The sequence below is a fragment of the Amphiura filiformis genome, chromosome 2, assembly GCF_039555335.1.
Source record: "Amphiura filiformis chromosome 2, Afil_fr2py, whole genome shotgun sequence".
In the NCBI taxonomy this organism is placed as follows: domain Eukaryota; kingdom Metazoa; phylum Echinodermata; class Ophiuroidea; order Amphilepidida; family Amphiuridae; genus Amphiura; species Amphiura filiformis.
This window is the reverse complement of record NC_092629.1, coordinates 15,838,952-15,861,583: the sequence shown is the minus strand read 5'-3', so window position 1 is coordinate 15,861,583 and position 22,632 is coordinate 15,838,952. Positions and strand designations below refer to the sequence as shown.

General features: G+C 35.9%; 1 protein-coding gene across 1 annotated transcript in view; it reads right to left on the bottom strand.

Moving 5' to 3' along the window:
- Positions 1 to 22,632, bottom strand: part of LOC140145936 (glutamate receptor ionotropic, NMDA 3B-like) — a 338,151-nt gene that overhangs the window by 22,040 nt on the left and 293,479 nt on the right. The window contains 3 exon segments of the mRNA XM_072167676.1: positions 5,599 to 5,647; positions 5,650 to 5,771; positions 6,566 to 6,699. Of these exon segments, the coding sequence (XP_072023777.1) occupies positions 5,599 to 5,647; positions 5,650 to 5,771; positions 6,566 to 6,699 (305 nt within the window).

Genomic DNA, 22,632 nt, shown 5'->3' with positions numbered 1-22,632 from the left:
CCTATTCACTCAACAACATCTTTGACCAACTCATCACGCCAAAACAAAAACATAAACAAGCCTTGTATTGGTTCAGTGGTTCATAAGTTATCTCTTGATATTTTGAGACAATATCTCAAAACATGGAAGTTTTTACGTTGAAGCCTATGGCTAGCACGCATGGCGTTAATTAACAATGTCTTGCACATAGATTCATAATTCAAAAGATTAGAGATATTGAACATAAGCGTGAATATACCGATATTTAAGGCCCAATTCATACTTTTTTTTATTCCACGTCGAATTTTTGATGCAATAAGTATTCGTCACTCCATCTGTTCCAATTCATTTTATCTTTGATCAAAATTAATGTTTGTTGACGAGAAAAATCAATTTTATTTGCTGGTGGAAATATGATATCGATTTTACTTCAACAAGTATTCGTTAGAAGAAAAAACATGGCTGGAAATATATAAATAACGAATACTTGTTGAATAAAATACAAAGTACGGATCGAGCCTAAAGTGGTATTGAGAAAAATTTTTTTCCTCATCAAGTACTTATTGTATTGTGAATAACAACATTGGAATGCAGTGACTATTGATTTGCGGAAGATAAAACACCAATTAGCGCACATACTAGTTCATTAATACAATTTATGAGTCGTGTATGATTACATAGTTGTATCGCTAGCGATATGATATAAACCAAAGCTAAACAAATGGGTCGCTACTTCTCCTGGATTAAGAGCATGCAAAATCATTTAATTTGCAAATGAATTCCTTCTCGCTTGCGAATAAAGTATAAATAGAAGTGAATAGTATATCAAATTGAAGCAAGAGTTAGAATGTGGAGTGCCTCTTGTCTTCCATTGATGATATTAATTTTTGCATTATTGCGATCAATAACGGAATGTCAAAAATATTCATTATAATTGCAACGTGCGTTTTTTTAAAGTTGTTATGTTCACAACAGGTGTTCGTAGGCATTTACCCTGAGGGGAGTCAGTGATACATATTTAGCATTTGTTTGGCAATGGGCTATTCCAGTTGAAATCCATACACACTGTGGAAGATATAATCTAAATCTTCCACACAGAGAGTGTGAATTTCAACTGGAGTCACCCATTCAGTGTCGTCTGCTCCAAAATGGGCTATTCCAGTTGAAACCCATACACCCCCTATGGAAGACATAACCTTAATTTCCCACACACGGAGTATAGGTTTCAAATGAAGTCTCTCATTTAGGGAACCCCATTTGAAAGTGACACTCCCTGTGTGGAAGATTAAGGTAATGTCTTCCATAGGGGGTGTATGGATTTCAACTGGAATAGCCCAAATATTGTTAAGTGCACACGTTTTGCTATGTATAAATCTTAAGTGTTCTACATTTGAAATAAAGTTTGACTAGATTATTGATCACATAATCTGCCCTGAATCTCATTGTAAAATGATGTTATTAATATAATTATTAAGAAATTGCGTATATCACCTCGAAGTATAAAAGACACATTTCTTGCTAATGTTCTGAGTGCTATAATAGTCATAGGCTTCAACATGAACAATTTTTGAGATATTTTCTCAAACTGTCAAGATCTACCCCAAGAACCACTGAACCAATACTAGGTTTGTTTGCACTAATTTTAATGCATTTTTGCACGCTGATTCTAAATATGTTCATAAAAAGTTTAGTGAATTTAACAAAAATGAAACTTGTTTCCTGCCGTCGACACCCGCGGAGAGTTTGAGTAATTTTTGATGTTGCAAAATGATTGGTTATTAAAAGTTGTAATTTAAGAAGTCTGCACATTTCGATGACACATTGGTAATACAATAAAATTGTATGATCTAAATTTAAAAAAATTGTTGAATCATTCAATAGTTCGTATCAAGTCCTTAATTTATAATTTGGAACTCGCAGACAAAGAAATACAAGTCTTGTGTTGTTAGTCCTTTCATGGTACTCTCACTGATCATGCTGATACGCTTCCCGGGAGACGCTTCTAGCAGCAGACCACGACTGAAACAGCTGTCAATCATTTATCACTCCCTGGAAGTAGGCCTTTGAGGGCCTTTTGATTACAATGTGTGTGCCCAGTCTTACCCTACATTTCTTTTGTTATACATGCCAGGTAATTTTCAATGGGGTATATATGAGCTTACCTCAATGTTTATCTACAAAGGCAAGGGACTGGTATATCTTTATGCTTGAGTGAACCACATGTAACCACTACACTGTTTAATAGTCTTATTGTGATGTGGCGGAAGTTTTAAAAGGCAAAAAGCAATTGAAATTGTGATGATGCGTGCGAATACTGCCAGACATTGACGTCAGAAGTCAACTCATCTATATTTGCAACACATTTACCAAAAAAAAAAAAAAATATGGCTTTTTTGTTCTATGTACTAGCACAAGGTTTTGGAGCTTAAATGTGAAATGTACGTCCGGGTATAATCTCGCGATTGGATGAAACACACACGTACGTACGTACACTTACGTAAGCTGTAAAAAACATTCAATCTTGGCATTCAACGGATTTTCCCAGAGGATGATTTAAGTACTACCCAACACCCCACTGGGTTAACCATGCACCTAGCATAGCAGTGTGAGAAAACATGACACCATTGCTCTGCTACTACTGCATAGAAGTGCATGGTTAAATTTGAATTTGGACAGTTATGTCAACAACAAAAACACCCTCAATATGCCAGTCGATTTCACATTTTATGTTATCTACAGAAGGTGTGAATTGTCTCATCAGTTTTGTTCTGAAATCGACCAAGTAATAATGACAGACACACAATTTTAAAACAACATCTTTTGCACAGAATGCAATGGGATTTGAAAAGTAAAGTGGCAATTGAAACTGTGGTGATAACACTTTTATAGTGCATGATGGGAAGTCCTTAATTCATCCTCTGGGATTTTCCAATGGTAGCCGGGTCCGAGTATGAACAGCGCCACTGCGCGACTATCATAACAGCGTTGTTATGAAAGCTAGTCACACGTTTTGATGCTGAATAAGTTGCTGTTTTGAAGATATGATTTAATGCTTTGGATGCTGGGCATATCCTTGTACAAATTTTGAGAGCTATCTCAAGAACCACTGAACCAATAGGTGGGTTGTTTGTACTCATTTTGATGCATTTTTTATGCTGATTCCAAATATGGGCATGGAATATAAGTCTAATATTTTGAAATTTTAAATAAATATTTCAAACTTGTTGTTTGCAGTCGACAACCACAGTGGTTAGGCAATCCAAAAAGCTCTGACAGTTCAAAAGTTATTGTAGCGTCACATGCTTTTTCAGACCAGATATAACTGGTATGTTCGCGATTTTAGTCATACGTCTAGAGCTGTATTAAGTTGTAACGTCATTGCAGAATATCAGAAAACCATTTATAACAGCCGAGCTATAGCTAAGCCTACAGGGAAAACTTCCGACAGGTATTATAAAATTAAATATGACATGTATAATTATTTGCATGGCTTCATATCGGTCATCAAGCAAACATGAATATACCTAAATATGGCAGACGTGTGGTCCTCAAATTGAAAGTGAATTTACACTCATCTACTGAGCCATGAGCGATTACTTTTTTTACCAATGACGCATAGCGTTTTCGCTGCTCTAGTCAATGATTGGTCACAAATTAGTCGCTTGTTGCTCAGCGATTTAGTTTAAATTCAGTTTTATTCAAGTGAGATCCAACATTTTGGCTCATTTGATCTGTTCGGTTTACATGCATGCACTTGTCGCTCCAGGCAAGCAAAAATCATCCAGTTGTAAACATTTATTTGATGGTTCCGTATTACCTGATGGTCTAAATTGAAGGAACTCTTCAAGTTAACATTCATGTGTATATTGAAAGCATGTCAACCAGCAGCAGGTATGTGTGCCTTTCAGATTTTCAGACTTTCAAGATGGTTTTGATAAAAATGTCTTTAATAAACATCGATCATTGAATATTCTTAGTAATCTAATAGTTGAAATTTAAAAAATTTGGAAATAGATTTAACTTTGGAAAGTACTATTCAGAGGTTCAGTTGCCTGATGAAGTCTGGGGTAATAGATGAAATGTAGCAAGTCTAAAATTAGTTCATGTTTTAGATTCAGTCTCAAATTTGGGTAAACATTGACCGATTTGATATCATTTCAATACTTTCAATAACTGACATCGACTTGTTAGAATAGAAAGGCGACTGAAATACATGGATGTTTAATATCAATGAACGAAATCATCACTTCAAACAAAAAATTATATTTTCGGGTAAAAATTTCATTTGTTTGTGCTTTTTGTCAAATTTTGACCAATAAATGTAAATGTAACGATATGAAAAGTATACCAATTTATCGATCGAGACTGATGTTGTATAATTTTTTAGCAATTTCTTGCATTGCAAAAGTTTGTATTACACTTCCGTATTATTGACATGCTTATTCAAATTTAAGCTATTAGAAAAAGTCAAAGATAAGGAAGTTTCAATGGCAACAGCCACTCATTTAAGCAAATTTCGCAGTAAAATTAACAAAAAAGTGGGTATAAATGCCCGTTGCCATAACAAAATATATGGGGAGTATGATTGACATTGTGTGATAGGGTTTAAGTCCCGGGGCAAAGTCCTGTTCAAAATCCAAAGTACATAGTCGATATTTTTACTTGGGCTTTCGCGATCAATAAACTGATAGATCTCAGAAAAATCTAAATTGTTCAGTAAATGAGCCCTCATTATAATTATGCCAAGATATGTTACATTATATAAAATACGTTTGCTTTCTTGGAGAAATATTTACGACGATTTATTTTGTGATAAACATCAGTAGAACCTCATGCGTTAATTTAATAAAATTTACCTATTTTTCAGAACTATGTAATAGGATTATAAATCTAATGTATTGATACTGAATTTAATTAATGTTTACCCAAATTAATTAAAATTTTACATAATTCGGTTTAAATATTACATAGTTCTGTAAATATTTCTTAAATTATGAAAATATCTTATAAGTTGCCATGAAATAGTAGTACCAGGGTTACAAATTTACTCTTGGTGCCACCTTTTACGACGATTTATTTTTGTGATAAACATCAGTATAATTTCGGCTGCAGTTCAACTGAATCATGCGTATCATCATGATTAATAACATATTTCTATTTTTCAAACATCGACTACGGCATAGGATATAAATCTAATGTATTGATGGAAGTGCTGATTTTAAATATCCATGTGTCATGTATTCTCCACATCAAATTAATATGAATGTTTCTACTTCATTTAGTTTCAAAGAAATAGCTAGTTAAAAGCTGATATTTCTGGGTAAAAATGAGAAAAATGAGAACACCAGGGTTACATGTAACATTTACAAATTTGACAACATAGCAGATAAGATTCTCCAGACTCTTCTGAATATTTTGATGGCTGATTTTCCATTTGAGACATCTGACAAAATCTTTAAATAGAGCACTTTCGGCTGCATGGCCTCTCTACAGAGTGGGTGCGTGCGAAAGGTCAACTGGTCGAATATAATCGCGTACATTCACGCACGCGTGCACGACGAAATTGTGAAGAATTATGACAACGGCTTTACACACCGTCGCTTCCAAGATACCACTCACCTCTAACGTGGGCTATAGTAACTGTATTATCTTCCCCACCAGAAGTTGGATATTAATAATATCATCTTTCATACATCCTAGTGACTCAAACCATTTTCTATGTAATTCTTCTAAATATCCATCAAGTTCATATTCTAATATTCTACCGGTAAGTACTCCTCGTAACGGTGAACCTGAAATAGAAAAGAAAGAAACAACGTGGACACAAATGTGTCATGTTTTTTGAAATATAAATTATATACTGTAACGAGATGGATATACACTATTTTGACCATTTATTTATCTTATTATTTTACTACAGAGAGTATTAAGTGGGTTACCAATACGATCTTTTTCAGAATATACACTGCAAAAAAAGTTGGTCAAATCTTTATCACCACTGTCTTGATGTAACATTTATCTATTGTTAAATAGTACCATTAAGAAAAGGCGCCCTCAATGTTCTTATTTAGTTAATAATGTTACATATTCTATGAACCAAAGAGTGGTGGTGGACATTTGATGCATTAACCAGCTGGACCCGGGATTTGGGACAAAAAACCCCAACAATATCGGACTTCTTAAATTTCAAGACCTATCCTTTCTAATCAGGGTGGGCAGTGTCCACCCTGTTGGTGCTTTCCAGTTAACAATACTACTGTTGCATATACATGGATACAATGTCATTGTTGCCGTCCCATAGGTGCACTGCTGTTCAGCTACTTCATTGATACTCTAGAATATCCGTGTGTGGACTCTAGTACACATAAAAGAATCAAATGTACAGTACACACACTGGTACTGGGTTGGTATTGGTGCAAGTAGCTCGAAGCATTGTACCTCTAGGGTCGGCAGGAATATGAATCTGACATTGTATAGTACAATGTATACATGTACAATGTATACATATTGTTAACTGGAAAGTAGCTATTGGCTACGGGATCATGCTTAGAAAGGATGGATCTAATAGGGCAATATTCATACTTACCTTTTGATACGCCTATTCCGTATCCTTCTTCTCCAAATGGTTTTCCTACACTAACAAGAGAACAATCTGGATCATTGGCCATGCGGTAATCTATAACCGGTGAGTCATATATAAAGACGTCTAAATTGTCCCCCCTACGAGATCTGAAAAATAAGCAGAAACAGAAAGAAAGCACAAGAAGGAAAACTACAAACCCACACAACTTGCTTAGTGCACTTATTTGTTTTTCATGTAGCACTGGCTACATTACTCGTATAAACGAATGTTTGAAAATCAACTTAATTCAATGACACTAATTATTACCGCAGCTTTTTGAGGTAAATACCCACCAAAGGCGAAGCCTCAGTCCTTCTGACTTTCTTATGGACCATAAAAATCAAGCACCATTAAATTTGAGCTGCTAATGTATCTTGTCTCGTGTATATTAATGTTGCTTTCATCTAGGAATAGCCAATGTCCAACACTGGATCTGGTCTGTGCTCATGGGCGTAGCAAGCGGTTGAACAGGGTGGACAAAGTCCAGGGGCCCCGCGGAAAAGTGAAAATGAAATATGGCTGATAAAGGAGATGTTTTAAAGGGCCATGCGCTCCGAGGCACTTGCTACGCTCTGTCTGTGCTATGGATAAATTACTACCATGAGGACATTTTACGAACAGCTTTATTCGCTTACATTGAGACCAATCATTAAAACAATATTTTGTCAAATTTTGAGTTGTATTGCTCCAGCGGTTTTGATATGGGAAGCAAAAACTTGTATAACAATGCCCATAGGATAGTACATACACTCTCGGCGTGGTTACCACGATTCACTAGGATTTTGTCCACACCATCTAAACAAAACATATTTCGTTCATTAAATTTTACTACAGTAAATTAGAAAACTATCGGCTTTTATCTGGAACCAAATAAACAATTTTGATGAAAGAAATTGGGGATGAGGCTGTCGATTTGGTCAAATAGAAAACGTAAACTGTTGAGTTCTATAGAACGTTTTAAAAACATTCATGCAATAATTTGATGTAAAATATTCTAACATGGTGTTAATTTGGTGTTGACAAAATATTTTACAAAAATGTCTGTCCAAAATATTTAATAATAATATTTTGGCAAAATCTGAAAAACTTTGTTGTAATAGAACGTTTTAAAAACATTTTTATGACCTTTATATAAACCAACTTTTAAATGTTATTAACACGTTTTAAATAAACCAAAACGGTTTTTAATATAACCAGTTTATAACGAAGTTCATAACGTTTAAAGAACATTTTTGTGTTTGCTGGGTCATTGGCTCACTGGATATTTATAGACATTGTGTGGACAATATGACCTGCTACCTCGAAATGAGCATAAAGTCGCAAGTTGGTAGTTCCGAAACACCCTGGCTACTGCGTTTGTGTTCTTTGTTTCATATGCACCTGTTGATGTTTTGTCTGTATATCCTTTGTGAATGGGGTCACAACTCACAATGGGCCATTCACTACTTGCGTGTACAGAAGCGCGGGACACATAGAACATCAACTCAGTCAGCCAGATGTCTCGAAACTACCAGCTTGCGACTTTATACTAATTTCGTTGTAGCATGTCATAAATGCTCTCTTCTTGACTAAGGCTGTTTAGTCAGTTTTAGTTGTGTACACTCCCTATAAACATTTGAATACGCGCAGTTCAAAAATTAATTTATTTCAAAGGTATGAACATAATAAGATTCGAGGTTTCTTGATCACCATGAGAAAGATAGTTCTTGCTGTGGCGTGGTAATGTAGTAGAAACATTATCGTTAGCTATTTTAAGAAATAGAACATTGACACACAATTATCGTCGAAAAATCGACACGAACATGTACAGACACACAGCACGTACATCAACAACATCTCTTGGAGCGGAAGACACAGAAAAATAAGACAAAAAGAAGGTTACAATTATTATATATTATGATTTTGTTCGTCATTTGAAAATGAAATGCAATAAATGATATCTTAATTAATATTACTCGGGTTCTTGTTTCATAATTAATACCACGTCATGCATGTATACTTGCTTCGCCCCAAGCTTTGTAATGATGTACCCCTAATTTACATTCCCATATCGATTGTGAGTCAGTATGGTAGCCCCAGAGAATATATATAACATTTCCCACAATGCATTTTCTTTTCAGTTTTAGCTTTCTGTGCTTGTAGTCACAGCTCAACATGGAAACATGTGTTCTTAGTAACAAAAATACCTCAATGAAAAGAGCGTATCCTAATCTTTTAAGTTATAGTCCTTTGTTGACAAACAACCCCTGTTTAGAAAGCCTAATCTTAACTTGAAAGCCACTGATTTACAGGGATATTATGCAAAGAAAAATGAGTGTCATTTGATTACATGATGGGGTGCAATATGAGTGTCATTTGATTACATGATGGGGTGCAATATGAGTGTCATTTGATTACATGATGGGGTGCAATATGAGTGTCATTTGATTACATGATGGGGTGCAATATGAGTGTCATTTGATTACATGATGGGGTGCAATATGAGTGTCATTTGATTACATGGTGGGGTGCAATATGAGTGTCATTTGATTACATGATGGGGTGCAATATGAGTGTCATTTGATTACATGATGGGGTGCAATATGAGTGTCATTTGATTACATGATGGGGTGCAATATGAGTGTCATTTGATTACATGATGGGGTGCAATATGAGTGTCATTTGATTACATGATGGGGTGCAATATGAGTGTGATTTGATTACATGATGGGGTGCAATATGAGTGTGATTTGATTACATGATGGGGTGCAATATGAGTGTCATTTGATTACATGATGGGGTGCAATATGAGTGTCATTTGATTACATGATGGGGTGCAATATGCTGTCAAGGACTCTGGGAAGAATAACATATCTTTTCGGTGGTAGCCCATAGCAGCCACCATCACCGAAAGGAAGATCTTATAAAAGCAAAAACAAACCAACTTGGATATTGATTACATTCCAAGGACATGAGCCGCACAAAACATTAATTAAGAGTCTCATGATGCGACAGCACATCCTTGCATTTGACCTCATCGACTAACCCAAGGGCTAGAATACTAATTAGTTACCCCCGTTTTACACAAGACCGATGACCCAGTGACTGTGATACCGTGACTCCTGGTTCCTTTGATTGCGGCTCGCCTCTATCGGGAAGTAGTCAAATATTTATATATCGCACCTGAGTTGTATTTTTGGAATGAATGAAAAATACTGCTGGTATTCTCCTTAAAGTGTGTTTCTTGATAAGAAATGATATATGCATATAATCCTTATATAAGATGATGGGGTGCAATATGCTGTCAAGGATTGTGGGTATGAAGTCTGAACCATTTCCTACTACTACAACCCTCCCCCTGCCCCACCAATCATTGTTGGATGTTTCTAGGGGTGCATGGCCAAAGAAACAACTAACAACATTGATCTGGGGAAATGGGGGCATATTTGAAGTACCCATGTGTTCGAACAATTATGACCGGGATTGTAGGTTTCATTATCATTGAGGTATAGGATAAGGCAACTATTTGATTATATTTCTACATGCCATGTTCATAAAACATACTCTGAAAATTGTAGAAAATTAGCAAGGGTCATGTTTTTAAGAATCACATTTTTGTTACTAAAATGGGGGTGATAGCGCCCTCAACGGGCACTCTCTCCATATAAGGGCTACATGAAAAGACCAGTTATAGAAAAATGGCCCTAAAATTTAAAAAAAAACCGCCCCATTAATTTTTCCTCAAATTTTTTTCCTGCATATGATGTAGATTTAACATCTGGAATGTAATGCAAGTGCTGTCGTTGCTCTTCTAAATTCATTTATAAAATCTCCGCCCCAGACCAAGGGTGATGCATTGGACATGTTTCAAAACGCACGTATTGTGCTTTGCATGATACTCCGAAAACAGTAGACTTCCGGTATGACATTTGTAAGTTCTTGAAATTGGTTGAAGATCATTATTATGTCGCTATACTATTATAATGGATACATGTTTTCCAAGCCAAATTCGGCTCGGGATACTATATAGAGAGAGTACCTACACAATAAAAAATCAATGATGTATGCAGTCTGGTGAAATGCATCATGGGTAATAGTAGATTTGCGTCCGTGATATGCACAAGGTATTACGATAAAGCTTTGACACCATTTGTAGCCTGAAATGGCATGCAATTCATACACAGCAATGATCCTTTGCAACGAGAAACGGTAACCTACGTCTTACGATATAATCACTGCATTAGGGTCCCAGGAATAGGGTACTACCTAGCCATTGCGTGTAAGACATACTGTGTCTGAGCATTCATCATTGAAGTTGACACTAATTTGGAAGAAGGGTACTGTGTACATAGTATAATTACATAAAAATAAATAAATAAATGTTGGTATTTATACAGCGCCTTTCACATGTGCACATGTACCAAAGCGCTTTACATTTATTCCGCTGTCGTTAGAATATCATACCAGCTGCCATACAATGCCCAAGGCATGCTCATACCTTTGGGTGGCGCTCAATGGACAGTATTCATAACAGATCCCCATTTCACCCCTGGGTTGAGAGAGGCAAGTAAGTTAAAATGCCGTGCCTAAGAGCACAACACGGTGGCACCACCGGGGCTCGAACTCGCAATCCACCGATTGCAAGGCAGAGCCCGTACCGCTGCACCACCGTGCCCGTACTGATTCATAAGAATATAGCTCTGTTAAAGGCCCATTCAGTGATTTGCTCATCCGGACGATCGTAAAAATCATCAAAATTCAGATTTTGGTACCTTTGTAATTGGCATAGATGTGCTAACATAGCCTGCTAGTGGTTCGGTCGAAAGCCGTGTATTTTAGACAAAATAAAGCATTTGCATGATTCTGGACTTTTGATACTGACAGTACAAAAAGTCCGACTCGAGATCGAAAGAAGCTCACTCTCCACGTACCAACACGCGTTGCGTATTGTTTCTACTACTTATTACATCAGTAGCTACTATTTTAAACAAAATACACAATTTTAACTGTTTTTCATATTTGAATTGACCGTTAGTTTGCCTCGGTGACCTTTAATTGCTTATTTTGTTTTCTACTACAAAAATTAAGCGTCTGTTTTAAATCAATTTAGACTCTACTTCCCCGTGTTAGAAACACTGGACTAGGAAGTTTTTCCAGTCGATTGGTGGCGCACTGTACGAAAATCTCGATTTTCTCGAGTCGATCTGAAAACCTTTCTAAAACTTCTGTTTTTTGACTAATTTGTCGATGTATTCAGGGGAAAAGTGGTTTAATGAAATTCTGTAGACTTATTCTTTATTTCTAAGCAACTCTGACAAATTTCCATTTTTTTAATGTTCCTGTGAAATCACTGAAAGGGCCTTTAATGGTGTACCTAATTAGTATGGTAAGACAACCTTGAAACAATACAACGTACTGAAACATGTTTGTGTATTTATATGTTCACTCACGTACGCAGGAAATTTATGACTAGTCTATGGTGTAACCCACTCGACTAATGTCATTAGACTCATAACGCCGATAAAATAAACCAATATTACATAGTTCATTATATATATTATACGGAGATATGCTTTTACTTATTAAGATGCCCTGGACACTAAATCACGCTGCATTCACCTTAACCATGTTAACTGTTTGAGTATCAGATATGGTCACTTTTTGATACTTTGTTTTTAAGCTTTGACTTTTTTGACTCACAGAAAGTACCCCATATTTAAAATATTTGCTTTGTGTATGGAAAAACTAAGCTTTAATCTTGAAACGTCTACTAGTTACCACTATTCAATTGTGTGATCTATTGATTTCACATTTTGGACGACTGGTCAATCAGACTAACCCTTAAGCTACAGAAGAGTGACGACTTTCTGTGTTGCATCAACAGACGACCAGTGTTTCCAGCAATTGTTTTGTCTAGGTGCTTTGAATAACATGGGGCCCAATGGTCATCCTCCCCTATTGAAAAGTAAAGATACAGTCACTAAAGGTTGACATCTTATTGTCATTGTGGCATCTAATTCTTCCTCGACAATTTCTATATTTTAGTATTATTACTAAAATGAAGCCATGGTAACAACTCCGCTGAAAGGCCTTTAGGGTGTTAAACCCCAACGTTGGAAACCCGTCATTCTTAATCTATAGTATCGCTTGATGTAAATATTAATACTAATGCTAATACTAATGCTAATAATAATAATAATAATAATAATAATAATAATAATAATAATAATAATAATAATAATAATAATAATAATAATTTTGATAAAGCAAAAAATATTATACTATTACACCTTTTTCGTAATTGATCACTTCCTTGCCGTTGGCGGCGTTTGGCTCTTTTAACTCCAATTAGGCAGTAGTTAGCGAAGTACTATCCAGCTATAAGGGCTATCTAGCTGAGACTTGGTACATTATGTAGTACAAGCACAATAGAAGTATATTGTGTTAAGCAGTTTGCTAACTTTAATCTGCATAATTAATTAGGGTTAATTTCTTGAAAAAATAAAATGAACTAATAGCCTCTAATTACTTATGCAGATTAAAGTTAGCAAACTGCTTAACACAATATACTTCTATTGTGCTTGTACTACATAATGTACCGAGCCTCAGCTAGATAGTCTGTACTTGGCAAATGAACTTTGCATAATTGGGAGTATGTAAATTACATCTTTGGCCTCGCTTTCAGTTTTCCGCTTAGCTAACTCCGGCATAATTGGAGGTTAACAGAGCCAAACGCCGCCAAAGGTAGCGGAGTGAAAACAGTGAACAAAGAAAGGGACACTCAACATTCGAAGACACCTCAATCAGACATAAGTCTTCATTGCAGCCTGTGCATTGCATTGCATTGCATTGCAGGCACCTATCTAAGAAAAAAGTCATCGCAAAGATCGCAACTGATGGCTTGCAAATGGGATTCAAAAATAGAGACTTTTCAAACACCCAACAAACCGAATGGCCAAAACTATGCATGGGTTATGTTGTGGCTTCTTATCGCGCGCATCTGGAATTATTGAGCTAGAAACCTCGCAGTACCAGCATGGCGCTCATTTAGGGAAGCTATTACCAGTTAAAGTTATAATCTTTGTGGTCTAGTAGCTCGGAAATTAAATGCTTTCTTTTTGTTTATTTACTTGCATTTTTGTTTGTAATTCAGAAAAATTGAATCGCTTCTTAAGGTAGGTAGAGCCATTTAAATAAAGCTCATTTTGTATAAAAAGAATAGGGACATTTATTACTATTGTGCACCCTAAAGCTTCATCAAAATTCAAGAGGTAGAATCACCTCCATCCATCTTTGTCATGCATGTGATCCGTCCAAATGTATCATTGCCAATGTGATGTCTGGATTTGTTCAATTTCCCATTATATCACCACCTGCTGTTGTACAACAGGTCAAAGGTATTATCTTTAAATATGGCATTGTTCTGAGACTGATCATAACAAGCAAGAATTGGTGTGAAAAATACTAGGTTGCTAGGTCATAAAAATTTTTTTGTCTGGCATGTTGGATCATAAATATTTATTTGTCGACCATTTTGATTTATAAAACATCAAGCCTGAACGAATTATATGTATTAATGTATAATAAAAGTCTAGACTATAATATTTAATGTTCGTGAACTATTACTAGCTACATCTCATAAAGACATGTGATAAAAACGATCACGTGACACATGCATTGCTTCGTCAGTTGAAAGACGGTAAACTGGTTTTTTTTTTACTTTTGATATTCTGCTTATAGTTCGAAAGCAAACAGTGCATTACTACTATGGCATTAATATGATCATATCTTCTGATGAGATAGTTCGACGTATGTCCCACGCAATATTTTTCATTGGGACGCCTCTGCCTAAAAATCTTAATCTTAAGTAAAAATTATCGGCGCATCTTCGTTTTTAGCCCACAAACACTGCATTTTGGGCCAAAATTTGCGGACCTGTGCATAAAATCCAAAATGCACCTTCATTTTGAGTTAAAATAATCTGAAATTGATAATATGATATCTCGCCCAAACAGGCACAAAATATGCACACCCCCTATATGTGAGGTTGTTATAGGACAAGTTTTCTTTTCTACATGAACACATTTTTATAAAGTCAAAATTATAATTAAAAAAGTATTTTGAAAAATCTGCATGTAAATATTTAACGGTATGAAAATGGTCATGGAATGAATACAAAGCCACGAACAAATCTAATGTTACGGAAGGCAGCTTGCTGAAGGTGAAAGTCAACATGTACGCTCTACTACGCACGGTAATGATGTATTTGATATTCCCAGTTCATTCATTCATATTACGACATTTCAGTTTGTTGGTGTTGTGTACCCTCTTGACATTCCACAGGACTGCCGAAGAAGACAATGACATGTAATTTTATCTACTTTAACTTGCTTGTACCCAAAGAAGATTTCACATCGTCCCATAATCCACTGCGGTAAACCTTTTACAACTGTTGAGGCAATACCAATTTACATGGAGGTATTTGATTTCAAAATCGAAGAAGTCAAGTATTTTGGACAAAGTTGAGTGCAAAAATAGGAATTGGTCAACGTATTTTCTACTCATTCGTAAAGCATAGACTGAGCATTGTCAACTGCTGGGTAACATAATAATCCCGTGTGCAGTGTCTAACATATTGTACCATAGCAATCCAGTGTCTAATAATGTCTGATCTAACATATTTTTAGCTCAAAATGTAACTGTGAGATGCTTTGAAAATCTCCTTTGGGTTGTACCAAATTAAACATGAAGCATACAACACAGATGCGCAGCTCACTCATAACTATTAATCAAAACATTGTTCAAAACCAAGTTTACAGAGTGCGTAATATTACGTTTGGTAACAAGCAAACAACGAAGCAACAATAAACAACAACAATCACAATAACAGTAGTTAAAATGCACCGCTAAGAACATTGTGGTATGTACAAAGAGATGTTAGTAACAATATACGACTGGTCTTTTCACCGCAAGATTTGGATGGATCAGGGTACAATACCAGGATGGTAAGAACATCTTCAACAAAACTCTGCAGAATTGGAGACATCTTGGCACGTGAACAAGACGATCAGAAGTTCAACAATATACGTCACTGTTCTGGCTTTCACCGCAAGATTTGGATGAGTTAGTTGATGGACTCTAATACCATTAAACAACCAAAACAAAGATCATGAATGTGGACAGGAGTGGTACCAAAACTACCATCAGCCGCTGAATATCAGCACACGAGGCCCAGAAGTTCAACAAGTAACTTCCACACCAATGCCTCACTAGAGAAAGGGCCAGTTTTGTCCTCAATAAGATGATATGTTAGAAGATTGGATCACTCCAATAAGGATACTTTTCTGCACCATGTCGAGCTCACGTCCCAACAACCAGATGGAGCAACAATGAAAGAACTAGAATGACATGCTATCATTCTGTAGCCGGAACTAGTACTAAGACTGGACAATGTACAGTGGACATCCATAAATAAGTAAGTAAGCTCAAGACATATGACTACCTTCTTCTTATTCTTGTATATGTATACAGCCTGTCTCAAAAACAATTGTGCAAGTGAAAAGCGCCCTCTATGGCAATTAGAAAATACCGTTGTGACACGATGCTTACATCAACGTCAACGTCAAGGTCGTAGTCTTAGCTCTCAAATGCCGTTTGTTCTGTTCAATTTGCTTGTTTTAATCTCGAGATATGTTTAGTTAACAACGAAAGAGTAAAATCACAATTGTGCCACATTTACTAGGAAAGATCAAGAGGACTGTCATGTAAATCAATGATAGCATCAAGTTTATCAAGAGTTCCTTCGTGAAATCAAAAGAGCGCATCAATTATACAACAATAAAAAATGTATTATGCTTCTCTTTTTCCACTTAAAAAGGTTAAAAGAGAAATAGATATTTCACATTCTGGATGTAAAATTAAATACATGTGCATGTCAATGATTTTATCATGGTAAATACTGGTTTTTTTTCACTCAAGATATGTTAAAAGACAAACAAATATTGCAAACTTTAATGAACGCGTGTTATTTACTGGGAGAGAAATTAGACAAAATAATGCATGCGCGCTGATGTTGATGCGTCTTATGCACGAGCCCCGAAGAGGGGGAGTGCATTGGACGTATCAACATCATTGATTTACTTGTGCAGCCCTTTTCCCTATATTAAAAGTGGCACCATTTTGATTTCACCCTTACGTTGTTAACTAAATATATCTCGAGATTAAAACAAACAAATTGAACAGAACAAACGGCATTTGATAGCTAAGACTGCGCCCTTGACGTTGATGTAAGCATCATGTCACAACGGTATTTTCTAATTGCCTTAGAGGGCGCTTTCCACTTGCACAATTGTTTTGAGACAGGCTGTATACAACATAGTGCAGTTGTACTGGGTTGCAGAATTTGATGCTTCTGTAATGAGGCATGTGCATCTAACCATGGCGGGGTGACCAGCATGGAAATGTATCACTCGATCCCCTCGAAAGGTAGTACTGGACCAATATGGCAGACTACCAGTTCTTGGTTTGACCTACCTACTAACCTATATAGGATACAGGTTTGAACCAAAATTTTTGTCTAGTCTGTGAATTGAAATTAAACTTTTGATTTTCGTTCATTTTGGAATGACTTTCCAAGATGGCGGTGCCGAGCTTTTATAGTTTAATATCATTCATTGAGTAGAATAGAACAACATGTACATATGTCACTATCAATCATATAGGCATGTGAGATTTTTTTTTTGAATCCATGAAAACCGATAACAGGATAACATGACTTTTAAGGAATTTGTTTATTAATATTTCCAATTTAAAAATGATGACTGTGTTCCGTTCAAAGCACTTCACTTATGATCTTATTAAGAAAACGAAACTGAATTGCAAATAAATTGACGCATAAAACGCTCAAAATGAGTCTAGAAAGACGACAACAATGATCATCAAATAACACCAAAAAGTGCTAACACGTTTCAACTGCACTCAGAAATGACAATTTACTTTTAGAATAATAACATGTTAAAAAAATCTATAAGAAGTCTAAGGGTAGACGGTATAAACATACTCTCTATATTCAGCCATATTATTAAAGTAAACAATATATCACAGGAGAAGAATCCCCTCGTCTTGTTATTTAACGATTTTAGAAAGGTAGACTGTGATTGATTCTATCTCAACACTATGGAACATAATAGCCTCATCCCAATGGCATAGTCCAATAAACTTAACCAAACAAACATAGTGCAAAATTTGACCTCAAGTTGCGGAGTATGCGTTTGTATACCCAAATTTACCAAAGGTCATTGATGAATGTGCAACTGTATTGGGGTTAAAGAACTGTGCCCTGATAGATGAGCATGTTGTGGATCCTAATGATACACAGAAGCTCACAGACAAGTAGGACGGGGTTGGATAGAGGTAATCCTATTGTGATGTTATTTTTGAGGCAAATAGGCAAAGATTTTTTGTCTGGCAAAAGTTGACCAAAAATCAATCACAGGCTAAGTACTTTATATTATAGTTGAAAATGAAGGAAAGTTCAAGTCAGGCTGCACCGAAGTCCCTTAAGGACAGATTTAAAAAAAATGAAAACCTAACACCCGTTCGTTTCAGGAGTGACATAGAGAATGTTAAATTGTTTTAGGTGATGTGAACGTTAGTTAATGTAAATAGAATAGTGCGATATTGTGTGACAGAATATCATATCATATGTAGCGGGCCAAAGCCGTTCCCCAACTTGTGCATTTCCAAACTTTGACAGACTCTCGAGCAGTGACTATACCTTTGTCTCTTCATGTATATTTATTTTGGTAAAGAGTCTCAAATATAGTAGTCCTTAAAAGTTTCACACACAAAAAATAACGTTGAAGATCTTGTAACTGGGACATTCAATTCCCTGGTAAGTTGATAATTTATCATGTTTATGTTAAAATAAGTAATTGAACCACATACATTCACCATGCTCATCAGTCAGTGCGCAGCTCTTAAATCCCAATACTAGAAAATTCATAAAATTACCGTTAAAATATTCATTGGGCACAAAAACTCACACTCATTATCTTGAGGTCAAATTTTGAGCTATAATTGTGAAATGCAAAATGAACTGTGCCATGAAAATTGAGATCATTATGTCAGGCTATGTGTGGTGTTTTTAGTTGAACAACCTGCTGTATAGCTGTATAGGAATTGATAAAAGACTCGTCTGATAATCGAATACAGGGTAAACTAAATGCAAAACTAAGGAAATGTCAATTTTAATACAATTTTAGTAGAATTGTTTACAATAATTAATTAGGGAGCGTGTATGGTGTTTAACATTGTCTTGTAAATGTAAGTCTGAGCTCGCTACCAAAAACATAGAGTTACTCACTTTTTTAGAATTAGAGAATAAATGATAGATTTTGTCTTTTTTTATAATATCGTGTCATAATGGATGGGCTGGCCAATATTTTTGAGTAGTGGATGCCGGCGCAGCCGGTATCCACTACGATAAAAAATATTGGCCAGCCCATCCATTATGACACGATATTGATAGGCAAAAGACAAAAATCTTTTATTCTCATTCTTATTCAGTTTTAATGTAATTTTGCGAGAAAAAGCCTTTTTCACACAAAAAATAAAGTTACTTTTGTGAGGACATCCCCGTTGTTTTAAATGAACGAAACCATCACGAACATCTAAGCCGCCGAATCGCGTTCTTAGTTCTCGCACGTGTATTACGCGAACGCATTATCGCGTGATCATTGAGGAGCAACAAGCGTGCCGCCGTTGCGTGGCGGCGCGCGCCCTGACTAATATCACTATCAACTATTGTGAGATATTATGCACTAGAAAACCAATCAAATTACGTGAATTCTTTACAAGACGCACCCATTGAATAAGAATGTAGTATCAAATACCAATTGCAAGAAACACCATGATATGGACGAAGGAGAAAAGGAGAAGAAATGCAGAAAAAAGAGAGGATGATGATGAGAAGGAGAAGGAGGATGAGGAGGAAAAGAATGGTAATAAGAAGAAGGGAACGAATGAGGAGTAGAGAGGAAGAGGCAGAAGATACAGTAGAAGAGACTAAAGAGCCTGAAGACCAATAACAATCTCAAGAACAAGAACCGTATCGAGTATAATAATATGAGGACCGGAGGAGGAGAATGAAGAGGAAGAGTGTGAAGAGGAGGGTGAGAACGAGGAGAAGCAGGAGAAAGAGGAGGGGAAGGAGGAAGAGGATGAGGAAGAGGAGAGCGAAGAATACGAATCTGCAGAAAATGAAAATGAAGAAAGAGATTGGGAAAGGGAAACATTCAGTAATAGCAACAAAACAAAACGAGTAAAATCTAAGTATAAATCCCACATCGTGACAAAAAAAGGTTTGATCATAAGATGAAATAGTGACAGAAAAAACAAACATATAGATGATTCGTAGAATGAAAACCCGTAAACGGAAAAATTACAGCACAGACGTCGCTTTCTACGCTTGTGAAGTAGCTATTTACTTGCATTGAAAGTGAGTGAATTCTATTGAACCAACAGGGGACAATACTATATCCAATATACACATTGGATGTTATCAGAACAAAGCCTTTATACACATTTATATGCAGCAGGTACATTACATGTAGATTAACTTAGAAGAGGGTTGTTTAGTTTAAGCTAATGTCAGACTCTAGAACACAGGTGACCCTAGACATTTCAACATTTAATTCTGCCTAGTTGCTAGTTTATATATAACAAACATGTCTTCCCAGAATTCAATGCGAATGGGAAAATATTAACCATGTATGGTACGGTTAGAGACGCCAGATCCCGTCTGCTTACTACAGACTGGTTTGGTCATCTGGGGGTACATTTATACACAGATCCCCCTTTTGATGGTGATGGCGTATTGTTTTGACATAGTATGGTTGCTAACTGGTGCTTCATCTCTTCTTTTGGTTGGCTGGCCTGTGCCTGTTACATTTTATGAGAAGCAGATTATTTATTTAGCAGCAAGTGCTAGAAGCATACTTTTAGTGTTATTAGTAGCTCACCAGCGGGAGGTGGTGTTTATTAATACCGCCCCCCCCCCAACTCGAAGGAGTCTTGATTATAAGAGGGCCGAAACTCCACAAGACAGGTGGCAATCAACTGATGATCCCGCTGGTGAAAGCACAAGACAAGTTCCATCTGTGGCCTTTGTGGTCTTTGTGTATATTTAAATAACTGGTTTAACGGTATGATAATATAAAACTGGTAAAATATGGGAATTGAACAGGTCATATGAAAAGTTGACTTGCAAAACAGCTTACGTCCACTTTTGGGCAAAATGAATTATTCGCATAAAGTTATTATGCCGGTCAAAATACGCATTTTGGTGTTTGTTTGACTTTCATACCACCCTCCCTTACTGAGATGTTAATATAGTTTGTTGCCCGTTCTACTCAATATGGCGTACCCGTGCAAATTGTGAATGAATGTAGTTGTGGCACTGCTACCCTGCTATAGTTGATTTTTGCTATAACATGATGACAAGCAATATCGTAGATATCCATACATGCGTCGTTTCTAGAAAGCAGGCGAAGTTTATGAAGTGAGTATTAATTTGGGAGTACTATTCGTTGTTCCAATTTTTCTGTTGCTATTGCCAAAAGCAAACTGAAAGAAAGCTATGCAGCCGTGAAAATTTGGTTATACATTTTCTTTTGCGAAACATGTACTATTCGTTTACTATTCGAAAAAAATATTGAACATAAATAAAAGACAATTCACATTGGATTTCCTTCTTATAGAACTCATTTCATTGCTGCGGAGTCACTATCTCCTGATCATAAAGTTCTTTAACTCCAATATGTTATTACACTCACAGCATCATCCCTGAATTCATTGGGTACAAAAACACATATTCCACAATGCAAGGTCAATTTCTGATTTATGAATTTTCAATGAAGGTCAATGAACAGCGTATGTGGGATGAGTTTATTTCACTCATAGTGAATGGCTTTTGGCAAGGATTTGACACTGCGACCTTGCTACTCAATTGACTAGTGTGAAAAGAATACAGGTCTCTCTCACAATTGCTTCTGATAAGCATCTTGAATGTGCTTATCATCTGCTAGAGATTGTGAACATACTTCATATCTTGCAGAATAGAGGCAATATTCAATTCACTACGTGGAAAAAAGTATGTAGTCTACACTGTTGGAATTATTTCCTGGGCTACCAACAATTGGCCTTCTTTGCATAATAATTGTTTGTTTTACAGAATGTTTCTGTTTTTTGAAGAATGTTTTGTCTTAAGGTGGTACTACACCCATTGATAAATTTTGTGACTAATTTAGCATTTTTCCAAACAAATAACTACACACTTGTAACAAAAGTTATGTATATTAGAGGGCCAAGGAATCCAATTACTTCACTGAAATGTCAGTGATTCAAGATAAGTGGTTCATTATGTATGTTAAGAAATGAGGTACATTCTAGTGGTACCTCTTTTCTTATCATAAATAACGTACCGCTTGACTTGAGTCATTGAAATTCCAGGGTAGTAACTGATTCCTTGCCCCTATAATATACATAACTTTTTTTACTTGTGTGTTATTATTTTTTGAGAAAAATGCAAAAATAGTCATACATTTATCAAGGGGTGTAGTACCTTCTTACACGCCGAAACAATTTTTTGTAAACTGTTGTCCGTAAAAACGGACATTTTAAACTGTAAATAATGTATACTTAAGCCATATTCTAAGTATCTCCATTAAGTACAACTGTTGAGATGAAAGCACCAAATGCATTAAACTGACAAAACCCGATATGGCGGTTTGCAAAAGAATCGCGATGGCGAAAGTAATGATATACGTTATATATCAAACATGATAGGAAGTAAGCTTAATTATTGAATCGTTGAAGGAAATAAAAGACAAAAGTACCGTGGGGATTTAATAAGAAGTAAGTGTTTTGTAGCTTGTGAAGATTCAATGTTTAAAACAAATTTTTTCTTTAAATTGTTCAAAATTACCCAGCCAAATAAGTTCTTTATGAAACAATAGAAGTGCAATGAACGCATACTTAAACAGTCACACCAG